Source organism: Pelecanus crispus, chromosome 10, assembly GCF_030463565.1.
Source record: "Pelecanus crispus isolate bPelCri1 chromosome 10, bPelCri1.pri, whole genome shotgun sequence".
Lineage (NCBI taxonomy): Eukaryota > Metazoa > Chordata > Aves > Pelecaniformes > Pelecanidae > Pelecanus > Pelecanus crispus.
Window position 1 is genome coordinate 21,673,956 of NC_134652.1, and position 16,498 is coordinate 21,690,453.

The 16,498-nt window shown below is 40.1% G+C and overlaps 1 protein-coding gene across 1 annotated transcript in view; it reads left to right on the forward strand.

The window, feature by feature from the left end:
• The window catches only part of LOC104029029 (FERM and PDZ domain-containing protein 2), a 54,286-nt gene that overhangs the window by 4,955 nt on the left and 32,833 nt on the right, over positions 1–16,498 (forward strand). The window contains exons 3-15 of the mRNA XM_075717920.1: positions 398–572; positions 1,328–1,478; positions 1,575–1,713; positions 2,622–2,774; positions 4,980–5,165; positions 6,017–6,173; positions 9,374–9,584; positions 10,513–10,616; positions 11,639–11,737; positions 13,103–13,219; positions 13,693–13,928; positions 14,503–14,607; positions 16,009–16,102. Coding sequence (XP_075574035.1) covers positions 398–572; positions 1,328–1,478; positions 1,575–1,713; positions 2,622–2,774; positions 4,980–5,165; positions 6,017–6,173; positions 9,374–9,584; positions 10,513–10,616; positions 11,639–11,737; positions 13,103–13,219; positions 13,693–13,928; positions 14,503–14,607; positions 16,009–16,102 — 1,927 coding nt within the window. The remainder of the gene's footprint in view (positions 1–397; positions 573–1,327; positions 1,479–1,574; positions 1,714–2,621; positions 2,775–4,979; positions 5,166–6,016; positions 6,174–9,373; positions 9,585–10,512; positions 10,617–11,638; positions 11,738–13,102; positions 13,220–13,692; positions 13,929–14,502; positions 14,608–16,008; positions 16,103–16,498) is intronic.

A 16,498-nucleotide genomic window follows, 5' to 3' on the forward strand; every position in this document is an offset into this window, starting at 1 on the left:
AATATGCAATGTGACATCTAGTGCCAATGCATTGGACTCCAGTTTGCAGGCACATCCTCCACCTTTCATTAAGATAAGGTAAAAGGCTGAGAGCATATAGCAGTTAAAATGAGGGCAAAGAAAATGTGGAATTACCCTCAAATCTAGAATAACCCTGGTGATTGTAGAGTCTGAGTATGCTCAGCTGTTTTGTTGGGATTCCCTGGGTTTTTTAAAAAGTAGAAATGTTTGGGATATTAATTTATGAGAAGGGAGGAAGGGAATAGCATAGTGTTGTGACCAATTCTATCAGGTTATGTAGAGACAGGAGACTAGGGGGCCTCAGTAATAAAATGCTGTGGAACTTGCATTGCTTGTACTTGGTACTCATTCTTCACTCTTTGTTACATGTTCTTAGACTAAAAAAGGGAAATCGTATTTGTCCCAAAGGGATCTCAATGTGATTCTACTCAACGGGCAGTGCCTTGAGGTGCAATGTGACATCAAGTCCAAGGCAAAAGATGTTTTCAACACCGTGGTGGCGTATGCAAACTTGGTGGAACATTTCTACTTTGGCTTGGCTTACCTGAAAGGTAGTGAGACACAGCTAACTACAGTAACAGTTCTCTCCCTTAGTGCCTCTGTAGTCACTTTATTAAAGAATTCCACTAAGATCCTTTAAGATCCTCAGATGAAAGCAGGTCCAAAGCTTAAGCAAAAGTAAGGTACATTGGTTTCAACTGTACTGCACTGATGTAAAGCATGTCTACCCCAGGACTGTGCATCAGCACAGCCGTGCTGTTACTGGCTGATACTCCCATGCAGAAAAGGCTGTGTCCCAGCCTTGAACTGGAATAATACTGAGCCATGTAGCTCCAGCAGAAATTCCAGGAAGCACTGTAGTGAGGAAGGCTGTCTTTGTTACCAGATATAAATTGGAGTACAGGCTCAGCTATTTCATCTACAAGACCCACATCTCCCTAGCCGATTTCTGATGGCAAGCATGGCTGAGGGACTAGGAAGAAGCATACCTTGTGTGTAGGACATGAGGATTACCATGGGGTGCAGAACCTGAATGGTGAGCAGAATGCAAGCCTGATCAATTCTTGAGTGATTCCATAGATACCACGCCAATCCAGCGTCTAACAATTGTAGTCCTAAATTACACACTGTCATCCTAAATTCTCCATCAAAGAAGCAGTAAGTTAAGCCATGACACAGAGAAGTAAATCTCAACTGACATCCACTTTATTTTTTATTGCTAGTGATGCACTAAACAAAGGCAGCAGAACTTTGAGCTACTGAAGTATCTCCAGACTTATCACAGAACCCAAAATTCTCATTTCAGGTAAAGAATTCTTCTTTTTGGATGAGGACACCAAACTCTACAAAGTGGCCCCAGATGGCTGGAATGACCAACCCAAGAAGAAAACCTCCATCATTAATTTCACACTCTTTCTGAGGATAAAATTCTTTGTCAACCACTTTAATGTTATCCAGTAAGTGCATGGTTCTCCTGACTGCAGGAAAACCAGTAGCATTTAGGGTGACTGTTCAAGGCTCCTCCTGTGTTCCTAAACCCTTTTGTGTTCCAGGCACGGCTTGACAAGGCATCAGTTTTACCTGCAGCTTCGTAAAGATATTTTGGAGGAGCGATTATATTGCAATGATGAGACTGCCCTGAAACTCGGCGCCTTGGCTTTACAGGCAGAGCTTGGCAATTATGCTTCTGAGGTGTGGATAAATAATACAACATTTCTCAGAGGTCTCTCTCAACAGCTTTTGCAGCTTTTGTTTGTCGCATAGAGTTTAAAGAAGAAATGTGAATAGCATGTAATTTCAGCTAAATGCTTCAGTAATCACATTTCAGATTTAATTTAAAAAATTACAAAATTTGCCTGATTAAGGAGCAGTAATGAGACAGATGTATTTGGCAGGAAGTATGGCAGAATGATGAAAGGCTCTTGGTCCTTCATAATTGATAACATAGCCAAGAAGCTCCAGAAAATCTGTAGAAAATTTCCAACATAGGCACAGCTTGGATGTGCAGAGGGGCATAAATAGATTAGAAAACATGGAAGAGAAAAATAAATAAACACCCCAGAATTCACAGCTATTTTGTGTGTAGGCTCAAAACCACAGGCTGCAAAGACAGGAATGTCTCTGATGGTATACCTGAACTAGTTATCCTAGTTTTGAACTGTACAGAAAATACCCATTTATGTCCTCTGCCATATCTTCAGTTATATAAATCAGTGTAGCTCTATTAATTGAACTCTGAGTGGTCTGATCCATCTGGTCAGATCCATCCCAGCACTGGGTCCCCTGTTGCAGGTTGTACTGATGCTGCAGCTGTCAGCTCTAAGTGCAAGACTGCAGGCACGCCTGTAGGCCCAGCAATTTTCTCCCCTCTGCACAGAGAAGTAGTGTGTGCTTTGAGCACCTGGCTAAGCACAGGTGCAAGAGGCGCATTTGGCTGTTGGGACACTACCTGCTGTTCCCCATCTTCTTTTAGGAAATGGCAACAGGGTGACGTCAGCACGTGGGTCACCCTGAAAATGGAAATGCACTAAATAAGAAAAGTCATGAAAGAACAAAAGGCTCCTCTTTCTTATGTTTTTTTTAATTTTTTTCTCCCAAAGATGCATGGAAAGAACTATTTTCGTGTTGAAGACTACATTCCAGCAAGCCGAATAGAGAAGATGACCCTGGCATATGTACAGCGAGAACTTGCTAAATTACATCGTATGAATCGTTCCCTATTTGAGGATGAAGCTGAACTAGAATTTTTAAAGGTAACTTGACATAGCCCAAACATTATTTATTTATTTTGAGATAGAAAGCCCCTCTCTATTTACCATTCTCTATTATTTCCTTCTTGCCTGATACAGTGGATTTTAGGTGAACAAATTTGAATAGTCAACAAAAAACTCAGAATTTCATTCTGCTGTAGATACTGTCACTCTAAATAACTTACATCACATTTACATGGTAGGTTTCCTTTCACTGATAGTTTATAAAGGGTTAATGCACATTTCAGGGTATTTTCAACATCCTAAGGGTTGATGCAAATTTGCAGCATGTTACCAAAATGTCTGGGTTCCTGATGATTATAAGTACACCTACTGAACGTATTAGAGATGATTACAGAACATAGGAATAGGCACTTTCTTGACTTATGAAACTATCACAGCTGTTCAGCCACTTCCTAAACATGTAGTGACTATTTGTTTAAAAATATCTGTGAACGCTGGAAGTGAGGAAGGAGTAATCTGAAGTATTTTTTCACATGACTATTTTTCTAGGGCTCTAGGGTGTCACGATGATGTGACATTTAATTTTTTTCCCCCTAGTTTCTCCTTCTCCCCCAAACTTCTCTGCTTTCCATCAAATGAAAAATATCAGGCATTAGATTATGGATAAATACCAGTAGCCATTTTGCTGCAGTGCCACATGCTTTTATTTATAGCATCATTTTAGTTCAGTTGCTGTTTAATTATGTTAGTTCCTCATCTAACACTGTCAGTGGAATTGAAGAAATAGATTGAAGCTTAGCCTTAATGACAGTCCCATCATGCGTGGCAAATCCAATGAAGAAAAGCAGCTTTGTTAGTATCTGTTTCAATAAATAAGTCTGTAGAAGGCGTCAACACATCACACAAAGCGAGAAAGATAGCCCCCATGGCAAAAACAAACAAATTCCAAATATGAAAGGGATTAAAAATTAAAACCCAGATTCAGCTAGTGATTATAGTTGCCCCAGTTTTCAGGACATGAATGTTGTGCTCTGGATACTTTCTGAAAAACAGATCTTCTTAAAGTGTTTTATTTTGGTCACTGAAATCTCTATTCATGTTTGAAAAGTCATTTAGGGATTCTACATTAGCTTCTCAGAAAAAAAAGTTTTAGAATAAACTCATATTGATCTGTAGATAACAAAAGAGGATGGAAAACCCTCCTCATACTCCACAGTTCTGTAAAGGGCCTGAGTCACTTTTTAACATTTTGTGGCCAAGTGCAGGAGGTAGAAGCCAAGCAACAACACCCAGAACCTCTGGGTGAGTTCCTCAGAGTATCCTCTGTGCAGTTAGATGGCAGGGCAGAAGCTGGCTTCTTAGTCCCCTGAAGTACAATCCTACTTAACTCTTCACCCAGCAATGAGCACTGTGCAAGAAAGAAGCAACACTGAAGATCTGTTACTATAAAGTCTGGCACTGAAGGGAATTCTGGGGCAGTGAAAATCCCTCAAAAGTCACCACTATATTTTTGTAAGATACTTCAAGGTACAATGCAGCAAACCCTATAACTTAAGATTCTTGGCAATGGAAATTTATAACATCTGATTTTAAAAGATTATAGCCATAAAGGAATGGGCGTATGTACCTGAGTGAGTTTGTTGCAGGCTGGGAGCTCTGGTGTCACTGCAGTTAAGATTTGATCTTAACTAGTTGATCATCACTAATGTCAGAGTAGCCCTGACACCAAAGTATTAGCAGTTTTACTAAGATCACCATATTTGCTGTACCTCATGGTTTCTGGGTTTGCTCAGGGAAACAAAGACACAGAAAATAAAATGGAAAAAACCAAGGTCTAACAGTAGTCAAGCAGCATTAATCCTGCCTGGATTTCTATTCAGAAATGCACACAAGTGCCAAGTAGCAGTAATGCTGAGTACCTCAGTGCCACTGTAATGTTTAGATTATTGTGCAGGAAGCTACATAATTGTCCTACCTCTTCAAATGTGGTGCGTGGGAAAGTGTTATTTCAATTTTACACATTGAAAATGAATGCATGTAATGGCTCTATGACATACCAAAGTAAGGTGATGATTCTGTGAGACAGGAGGTATGAAAATTTGGTAAGGGCTTCCAAACATTTCTTGGCAGAATGAAAGAATATTCAGTAAAGGCACTCAAAACCATTTCCCTTCCCATCTACCTACCTTTTCTCCCATGCCTCTTTCTGAATAATGCATGGTAAATGCACATTTTCTCTACAAGGTGACTCAGCAACTTCCTGAATATGGAGTGTTATTCCATCATGTGTCCCAAGAGAAGAAAGGAGCAGGAGGGGACATCATCCTGGGAATCTGTGCCAAAGGCATCATTGTGTATGAGGTCAAAAATCACACAAGAATTGCCAGTTTAAGGTTCCAGTGGCGTGAAACAGAGAGAATTTCAGCTCATGTGAGTTGGAACCAAGTGAATCTCTTCTCAACTCTACTGCTTTACTCCCCTTCTGCCTGTCACTTTGATAAATTTATTGCATTCAGAGCCAAGATTAGACTCATTCTGTACAGGCAAGTCGGTTTTGAAAACAGTCTAAAATCAAGGCTGGATCTGGATGTGAATCCCAAGACATCCAGTTCTTACTATAAAACTGAATAATCTGGTGTTGACTATTACAGAGACTATGTCAAACCTCTTTATGGCATATTCCATATTCATTCCTCTCTCATCTTTACTTCTCTCTCCCTTTTCTTTTGTTTTCTTTCCTACATCAGGTCATGGAATCATGTGTCCCTCTTTGCAGATCTTATTATTCCCATCCTCATCTCTTAGTATATTGAAGTCTGTTAACAAACCAGTATTGGTTACAAGATTGTGACCCCTTCTAAATGGTATTCTGCCATCAGAGGCATATCAACCTAACATCATACAGTGTAGGTGTCAACCTACATCACACACTTCCCAGCCTGTTTGACTTCTCAAAATGGCCCTTGAAGATATTTTCATTTTCACATTAAATCGGTTTAATTTAACATCTGTAGGGCCAAATTTTGCCAGTTCTATCAACCTGCTCCCAATGCAGTCAATATCCAAAGGCTCTTGACTTTCAACACAGGGCAGTTATGATCCCAATGACAGACACCTCACTAACAACTGTTGAATTTATGACACGCATTTACTGCACCCAAAAGGCATGCAGCCAGGCATAAATACAACTGGACAAACCAACAAGATTATACAAATGAACTTTCAGTGCCTCAGTGTAATGACTGATATATGAAGGAAGCTGTGCTTTTTTTCCCCTTTAGAGAAAAAAATTCATGATTGAAAGCAGCTTCAGTGGCAAGAAACACACCTTCATTACTGATACAGCAAAGACATGTAAATATCTACTGGACCTCTGCTCTGCCCAGCACAAATTCAATGCACAGATGAATTCTAGACAACTTCGGCAAACTTCATCAGGTGAGGTATAAATGCACTTTCGTTTTTCAGGCCACAGGACAAGGTTAGGTTTTAGGCAAGGTGCATTCAGTGAAGCTAAGAATTACAACCTGCCACACCAGTTTCACTGTGCTTCAGTTTCTCATTTGCAGAGCAGAAAATAATGTCTCCTATTCGCTGGAAGTTAAGAGGTGTGTAAGTCTAATTTAGTGTGTGCATGTGAGTATGTGTGTGTGCAGGAGGTGGAGAGGTGTTCTCTGATGATAATAACTATATAGCTAAACTCAGATTTCAGAAAAAGCATGATTACACTTCCCTTCAGGAAACCTGCTGAGAATTCTGAAGAAACATATCAGACTTATCCCAAATGTAACCTGATAAATGTTCAACACACAGAATAACTATAGTAGTGCCCAGATATGCTGGAGCTGAATTTAGTTAACTGGCTATCTTTGCATAAGACAGGTGTTCAACCCTATAGTTCAGTCCCAGGACAAAGCCACCAAACCAAAAGCACATCAGTTACACCCACTCAACTATGTAGCTGCTAGCTGCTCTTATCTTAGGTTTTGCCATGTCTGTAGAAGATATGACTATCACCTCCTTAAACTTCAGATTTTCCATAGTTTCTAAGACAAAGTTCTGCTCAACCCAGCACAGTTACGTAGCACTTCTCACCCACAGTTCTCAGCATGCTCTGTAAAGATGGGTGTGGATCATTATGGGGAAACTGAGGCATATAAGAAATAACAGCCTAAGCTGACAACTGTCATCACTCTTGACTTCAAGTGGAGCAACACGGATTTTCACTAGCTGAGGACTTGTCCTTTGCCTTGAACAGAATCATCATCATTTACAACTACTGAATATTTGACCCAGTGAGTCATAGCAGGAGAATCAAGTGTCATGTCTTATCTACTGGGATACTCCTTCCTCTAGTAAAACTGTAAAAGTGTTGGCAATGAAATTCTATCATGGGATATAACAGGATGATTGATATATTGCTTCTTTCCCACTAGAATTATTTCATGAAAAGTGAAATTCCACCTGCACAAATTTGTTACCACAGAAAAAGGTGCTAGGATGACATTTAGGTTCAAGGCACCTTTTGTTGCTTGGGCTCCTGTAGCTTCAAACATAACTTAGTGGGACTGTGATTTGTAGCATAAAAATGAGTCCTAATAGTGAATCTTGAAGTTTTCTGTGTCACACTTTCTTGTGGTAATATTTCTTAATAAAAATTACTACATTCCATATATAAGAGAACAAAAAGAGTGAGACCTCAGAAAATTATAACCCAGGTCCTGATTACAAGCACCTCAAATCACAGAAACCAGCCAGACTTACACAAGCCATGTGACTGCAGTTTCTGAGGTTCCGTGTGTGCTTGCTGTCCCAGAAAAAAAGGCTTTGTGAAGGCAGTGATAGACAGTAGTTCAAAATGCTGCCTTTGCCACCACAGTGAGACTGTAAGAGATTATAAGGCTCTTTCTGCATGAGGGAAACTCTTCCTTCTGCTGCATTGTTCAGATGTATAAGTCACCATCTCTTCAAAACTTGCTAGCAACCCCCTACTTTGAAATCACCATGGCAACTCTCAGACTGCGCTAATGCTGTGGACAGTTAAGCCTTCTGATGCCTCTAACAAATGCCCCTGATCAAAGTCACTGAGGAAGGAGGGAACCTAGGGTTAATGATGCAGAGCAGTGTTCTAGAAAGTTGCATTCAGGCTAATATTTGTTAGGAAAACACATGGGAGGTCAGCTGTCACGTACGAGCAGAATTAAAGCCCATATTTGTGCTAGCCTGTACCAAGCAGGGTTCTTGTTTTACTTTCTGTCTCTTGTTTTACTTCCTGTCATGTTCCCAGTTGCCTGCTGTCCATTTCTCCTTCAAATCCCCTCTCCATCCCACCAGTTGAGAATGTAAATAAATCAACAATGCCTCCTCCAGCACTAGCTTGTTTCAGGGAAGTAAAATATTTTGAGAGAATTGATTCATATTTAGTATAGCCTAGATGTCATCAAGCAAGTAGAAGATTTCACACAGAGGTGGAAAATTGGATAGCAAGCATGGTCCCCTACTGCCACCAGGATGGTCCCCCTACTCAGCTTCACTTGTGCAAATAACTCAGAGCAAACAGCCAGCTCCGTGGCCCCTCTCTGAACTTAAGAGAGCATGTGTTGGTAGAGCTCCTGTCTTCTCAGATGTATGTATATTGGAGTGGTGGGCCTGTGAAGGATGGGAAACTACCAACCTAGCTGTTTCAGTCTCTGACAAATAGGTATTTCTCATACACAGAACATTTACAAAATATACTTTACAGAGATATTCAGGTTTAAATTATACAGAGCTGTATATTTCATCTTTGTGGAAAGTCAATTTGCAGAATAATTCATAGAAATGAAATCTAAATACAGCGTATACCTTCTGTGAAAGAAATGGACTGGAAACCCTTTCCACTTACTCGAAGGTCTAAATATGCTCAAGGACACTGTGCTGGTTTTGGCTGGGATAGAGTTAATTTTCTTCTTAGTAGCTAGTATGGGGCTATGTTTTGAATTTGTGACCAAAACAGTGTTGATAGTACAGGGATGTTTTTGTTATTGCTGAGCAGTGCTTACACAGAGTCAAGGCCTTTTCTGCTTCTCACTCCACCCCACCAGCGAGCTGGCTGGGGATGCACAAGAACTTGGGAGGGGACACGGCTGGGACAGCTGACCCCAGCTGACCAAAGAGATATCCCATACCATATGGCATCATGCTCAGCATATAAAGCTGGGGGAGGAAGAAGGAAGGGAGGGACATTTGGAGTTATGCCGTTTTGTCTTCCCAAGTAACCGTTATGCGTGATGGAGCGCTGCAACACCTGTTTGCTGATGGGAAGTAGTGAATGAATGCCTTGCTTTGCTTTGCTTGTGTGTGTGGCTTTTGCTTTACTTATTAAACTGTCTTTATCTCAACACATGAGTTTTCTCACTTCTACTCTTCCGATTCTCTCCCCCACCCCACCAGGGTGGAGTGAGCGAGCAGCTGTGTGGTTCCTGGTTGCCGGCTGGGGTTAAACCATGACAGACACCAAAACAAATGTATTTGTGATGTCAGTCTTTTTTGCTGGCATGTTCAAAAAGTTAGACAGAAAGCAGCTTTGAGCTTCAAAAGATGGAATAACATCAGTGGATTTATCTTTCCTTCCTTCTCCCCTCTCCCTTCTTATTCAGAGGAAAGTAAATTTATGGAAATAGACAAATCAAATTCTGCATATGCAGCTCCACGTGAGCACCTTGCCCTGATTCAGAGACTGTCTCGTTCAGAGAATGTGCTCTATGGAACAAATCCGGAAAACCTTTCTGCTGGGATGATGAGCAAATCTTGTGATAATCTCAGTGTGGAAACCAACAACAGGACTAGAGACAAAAGCAATCTTGGCAGGTAGGTTTGCTTTTTTCTCTAAACATGTGTAGGAATACTCAGTCATAAACTGTATCATTGCAAACCACTATGGTAAACTGTGAGGCAGACTTTTTTTTTACAGTCTTTATTGTGGTCACACCAAAAGGCCCCGTCAGGCCTGGGGCTCCGTGGTGCCAGCCGTAGTGCAAACACAGGCAGGAAGCTAACAGTCTAACAGATAAGAACTTGAAAAAGAGTGACATTTAAATTTGTATCAGGCTCAGGAATGAACCACTTACTGGGTTATGGAGAAGGATAAAAATAAGGGATATTAAAAGTAAAATTTTTAATGTCTGTATATCTTCTCTGGAAATGGCAATATGTGAATTGAATGCACATTGGAAGCTGGTTTTGAGCAGGTCTTACCTAACTGATTCCTCCATGTCTAAAGGTGCAAATCATAGAGAACAGTGTAAGAACTTATCCCTTTTTATTTGCATTGGTACATTCACCAGTGTACGCAGTTACTATAGCTGCACAGTCTCAAGGCCTTTGATGAATTCTAGTGCCTTTTAGAATATGAAGAGTTAGAATAGAGGCAAGAAGAACATGAACTACCAGGAAAACTTTCAGATGTAGTTTTGTCTAAATGGACAGCAGGGCTAAATGAATCATGCTGAGGCTGTCTGGTGTTTTCCTGACGCCTGCACTCAGGTCAGAGAAGAACACAGGGGGAAATCAGTCATGATGTGAGTGGTCCAATGGCAGCTTTTATTTGGAAGCAAATGCTGGCAAGGATCAACTACCTCTCCCCTACAATGAAATGTGGCCCAGAAATCAGAATACTCATTGAAAGGCTATAAATATGTGCATTCCCAACTTGGCTCTGACAGACTAATAACAATGAAGATTGCTAAATAGCATTGTAGATTTGTTATTGTAACAGTCTTAATTTCCTGCCATGCAGATCCACATCAGGGCTATCCCAGTCAGAAATGCACATCAATTTGAATGGAAAGCAAAGGAGTTATGACTACCTCTCTATCCACTCAACTCAGAACACAATCAGTGGTGAGTATAATAATCATAAAGAGAGACAGTGCCCTTCCATATTTACTGTTTCAATAGCAGGAGACCAAAATATATTCTTCTTACAGATTAAAGAATATCCTTTTGCACTTCTAGTCCTGGGAATTAACCCAGAGTTTAGCAAGCCAACTTGTTTTCTTCCCTTTTACTCCTGCTTTCTATCAGGAACAGTGGTAAGGGACTCCATGATAAAATTATTCTATCAATGGTGCCTAATGCTCTTCAGAGACATAGTTCAGTACACCCAGGACTCTTGCATGGGGCAATATCCCTATGCCCAGAGGTCATCATTTGGTTTGCAGTTGAGATCTACAACTCAGTAAATAATGCACGAGACAACACAGACTCCAGGTTCTTCCTCTGTTCTTGCATTTGCTGCAACTAACTGGAGTAAGAACAACTGGACAGCTAATTTTCTAAAAGAAGCCATACTGCATGCACACAGTGAGCTGATCTATGGAATATGAAGCTATGATTATTTGGTTAGTCCATTTTAAAATTAGAACTGTACTTTAAACACACTGTGGCAATTGCACAATGTTAAGTGGTGTTAACACTACAAAAGTCACCATCACAATCACTGCTGATCGCATTGCACCTACAGAGCCAAAAGGGCCCACAGGGCTGAAGGCTAGAGTTTCCAAAGGAAACCGTGGGAGATTTTGTGTTGAAATCACCCTCATGTTCAATGGGCACTACACACCTGACTCTGTAGATATGCTAATCTTAATAAAAACATTGCAGATAAATGTGTACTTTCCCAGAAACAGACATTATAGGAAGAGCTTACACAGCTACTGTACACATACTTTTCTAAAGAATGCAAATTTCCACACACTTGTTTGAGCTTCCTTCCTGCATTATATCGATTCAGAAGTACTGGTAATGTGGAAAAAAAGGACAAAATATATTTCTAATTTTTGAAGGCCCAGTTTTGCATACTATATGAATCTACTGTCTCCCTGCATTAATCTGCATTTATTCTAGCTGTTTTGTTTCTGCAGCACCTGGATCACCAGCCATCCAAAAGGAAGTTTTGCTAAGTGGTCTAGAAAGAGAAATAATTTGTGTCAGCCTAAAACGTGACCCTAAGAATGGATTTGGTAAGTAAAGAACATGAAGGTTATGTTTGTTACTGGGACTGTCAGATCCTGGTGTTAACATTGATACTTACTGACTCAAGCTGAGCAAGATTGCAACCTTCTTCACCTCATTTATTCTTCTCATAGAATAAGACTACCAATCTTTGTGAAGGACTTAGAATTTCCACAAATGAAAAGGACTAAGTGCATAAATCAAGACCACAGTTTTTTCAGAGGATGAACTAAGGCCACAGAGGTCAAGGGGACCAAGTGCTAAGAGTAGAATGAAAGGAACAAGGGTCTAGTTTTGTATCTGAAATACATGCACAGTGATTTTATTTATCTTCAACCTTACACAGGGGGAGATGATGTTCTGCAAACCTTTCAGGTATTGCCTGTGGGGGTGCAAAATGTGTACATAAGCTTAACATGAATGTTTCCTGAGTTTTGGATTCTTATTTGGATAACATTTTTGTTATATAGTACACTATCGCACTGTATCCTGTTCTTGTGGATGAGTTCAGAGGACCATAAGGTTTCACAGCTGACCATTAATACAATTAAACGTCAAATTTCTAAATGGTGCAGGTCTGCGTGGAATATCCTGATCCCAAACCCAACTATTCTACCAGTGAGAAGAATATATTCTGTAATAGGCAGAATATTCTGAGCTAGGATAGTGAAACTGAACTACTTGACAGCAGATTTAATTTTCTTAGGTATCTCTTACATATCCATTAGAAGTTTATATGGCCCACTTCAGGGGCCCTAGACTACATGATGTAGAACAATGTTCAAATTTACCTAATGAGTTTTTAAACTGTTTTCCTCCTGCAGGTGTTAAATACTGAAGTCCACAACAGTTTATGACTCTTGTAATAAAGTAGTTGGAATCTTTAAAAGTCCCAAGTCAGGAAAGTATTCTTACTGAGAAATTATATTTAAAAAGCCACCAAAGTCAACAGCACACTTTACTTATGATGCAAATTTAAAGCTCTCCCAAATCAAGACCTTGATGCCATGTAAATCAGAGCTCCCTATTCTCCATACCATGTATAAAATTTATGCCATTGGAGTAAGAACCTTTTGTGCTCCTAAGGTTTATCTTTTCTAATACTGCCAGTGTCTCTGCATTCTCATGCTATCTCATTTTTGCAGGTTTCGTAATTATTGGAGGAGAAAATGTAGGAAAATTAGACCTCGGTATCTTTATTGCTTCAATTATCCCTGGGGGACCTGCAGACAGAGCTGGAAATATCAAACCAGGTCATTGTCCTTACTTTTTAATTAGACTTAAAATACTTTCATGGTTTAAAGTTAGCTACTCTGGATTTATTTCCTTACTTAGATGTGCTTTGTCTTGTTTTTTCCTTTTTTTTTTTTAAGGAGGACGACTCATCTCTGTGAATAACATTAGTCTTGAGGGTGTTTCATTTAATACTGCAGTTAAAATCATACAGAATTCTCCCGATGAAGTGGAGCTCATCATCTCTCAACCCAAAGGTATAAAGGCAAATGCCTTTGCTGGCTATGGAATGCTAATAGTTAACTCAGGACACTGGTATTTACTAGGCACTGGGATGTAGTAGTACTTTCTTGCTACTCAGTGCCACTTACAATAACCATAGGCTAGCAGTGAAAATAGTCAACTTCTAGTAGGTATCATGTGATCTCTGTTCCAGTCAGTGTGAAAAAAAATCTATTATGGGCTACACTGCTGAATACCAAGGGAATTTTGGCATTTCTGTCTCTGATAGGGTCATAGTCCTCTGCAGTGATGAAGCAAATACATTTCTCCACACTTATAATAGCAGCACTCCATTTTACAATGACTGACTCATTTTATAGATCTGATTTCACAACCAGTTGATGCAGGAAGTTACTTTGTCCTCCTGTGCTGAGGTATAATAATACTTGCCTTCAAGTTTACTTACTGTTTGCATTCAGCAGTGTTTTATTTTCTTATGGCTTTACAGACATGTATGAAGAAGGATTAAATGAAGAAAAGAATCTATCAAGAGGAAACAGCACTAGTGGATCTGAGATCTCTTGTGTAGACAGTGGGGGAAAAAAGATTCAGGATTGTCATACAGCTGTCCCCAAAGAACAGGACATAAATATAGATGAACTTGAGAAGGCTCTTTCCTGGAGTTTAGCACCAAAATTGGGCCCTAGGATTCCAGTGCCTTCAGCTGATAGCCTGGATGTCGAGGTAACTGAGATTTTGATGCTATTCAATAATATGATGCCCAGCATGTGTCTTAACAACATGCCAGCTATATTAAGAATGGAAAATAACCAAGAAATTAAAAAAATGAGGAAAGGAGAAAGAAAACCTTGGAAGATGTTGCTTCTTAAATTACATTGGAAATGTCAAAATGATAGACACTTCTAGAATATGTGAAAAAATGGGGAAACCATTCCACAAAATGTTATTAAAAATTCTCTTTCCTTTTCCAGTGGAGGTAGAAATTTTTCATTATTTTCTTGCAATCTCTTAAGTTTTCAATCAGCCACAAGACAGCAATATTTTGTGTCATATTTACTACTATTAGACAGCCTCCCTATCTATACTCAGCTTATGCATATTTAGACAGATTACATTTTGAGTAACATTAGTGTAAGCTTGAAGTAATGTCAGGGATATAAATGGTACCACTCCAGGCTTACAGTGACAGCAGGATCAAACCCTTTATATCTTCTGGAAACTCTCTCTTTTTCCTCCCTTTCCCCCCCTTTTTTATTGCAATGCTGTAGTCTCATTAGTGTTTATATTTTTGAGACAGGAAGCTGATTCTTTGCCCTTACCATCTCCATCTGAAAACAACTCAAAGGAAATCTATACTGTGGAGCTTGTTAAAGAAGACGGGACTTTTGGAATCAGTGTGACTGTAAGTGTTACTGTTAATCTTTCAGCGTGTCTGTCAAACTGTTACATGACCACGAAACACATAGGGAAGTGTATTTATGTGGAACAAAGATAGAAAATAGGATGATAACAAAAACCGTTAACATGGCACATTTCAAACCTACATGTCCAATTGATTGACAGATAAAGCATAAAGTACTGGCTCTGCTCATTCCCCAGTTCTTGCCCACAGAATCTGTGAAAGAAGTGTGTCAGCATAAAGCACATGGCAGTATAAGCCCTTTTCATCCTTACTCAAGCTGAGAACAAGACCTACCACTGAAAGTGGAGTTTGGTCAGGGAGGGGTATAGCCAGAGCCTCTAGAAAATGCAGTGATGCAAAGAATTCCCCAAATCATGACTAGTTTTGCTGCTCCTCTGGAGCTCCTGGAACTCAAAGGCTGTGTCTGTACAAGCAGATTACACAGGACCATGGCATGGGCTCAAACAGTGGTCCACAGGCACTGTTTAATTGTTGACAGCCCCCAATACCGCTTTGAGCTGTGCCTCAACAAGCAGTGTAAGAGAAGCCATCCCAAGCCCCGGATATGGCTTTGGCTTGTGCCTCAACAAGCAGTACAACAGAAGCCATCCCATGCTGGAGGGCTGAAATTTTAGCTGTATAGAATCAAGATAAGCCACGCTTCTTACTCTGAAGGCCAGAGAAAGGGCCCTAGCCACTTTTATTTCCTAATACAAGGAAATACAGTTCTCCATATATTTAGAGGACCAGAGAAGGCAGCAGTAAAAACCATCTGCCGCATTTGAATAATAATTCCTTGTCCTGGCTATCAAGGACCTCCAGGCTAAGATTTTATTACAGTCCTTGCTGAAATGGAGTGGGAAGCAACAGCCATTTCATTGCCTGTGGAAGAAATTGAGGACTGCTTTTTCATCTGAATTTGGCCAGGGGATGTAGATGGACAGAACATGATTCTTAGGTTAATCTGGAATTCCTCTGAGCTTTAGGCTCTCAAGTGGCTGCACAAGTTCAGGTCATGCTTCATATATTGTCTTGAAGGTTAATAATTGCTGAATGGATATTGCATAGTTTGGAAGCTGGGCTAGAGACCGACTGAAAGACGCAACCCCATCTTTATGTTAGCATAAGGAAAAATTTATGAACAGTTAGTGAATGTTTTTACATAGCAACGTAGAAATGCATTGCATTTTCCTGAGAAAATAAAACCAGATTACTGCCTAGGGCAGCATATTACAACTAGATGGGATTTTGGAGTAACACCCTCTTTCCTTTTTTATCCAATTTAAAAAAAATTAATTCCTGTAGCAGTTGCTTTGCAATGCATGTGTAAGTTGCTTTGATTTTTATCACAGGAAGAACATGTGAAGACTCCACTCTAATCTGTGGGCATCTGTTTTACAGGGTGGAATTAACACTAGTGTGCGTCACGGTGGGATATACGTGAAGTCAATTATTCCCAGTGGACCAGCAGATAAGGACGGACAAATAAAGATAGGTAACATGTCCGGCAATACAACTCTGGGCTGCAGAACTCAATGTTAGTGTGGAATGCTTGCCACAGGGACAATAAAACTCATTTGGGACTGGAGGTCATACAACTGTGAAATGTAATATGCGGTCCGTCATTCCTCAGCCTGTCCCTGTACTACATGTAGATATCCCACTGAAAAACCAGGAGCCGCATACCAGCACGGTACAGTTACTCTCTGTAGCTGCACATCAGGCTAGTGACTCTGACATCTACTTTCAGTGTTGCTGTAATAACCAGATACTATCACGGCATTTCCTTACAGAATACCTTGGTATGTTTTAAGTGCTAGTTATAGAATGCTGTACAACAAGCAGTATTGCTTTCATACAAAGTAACATAATTTGACACACGTAAGCATGA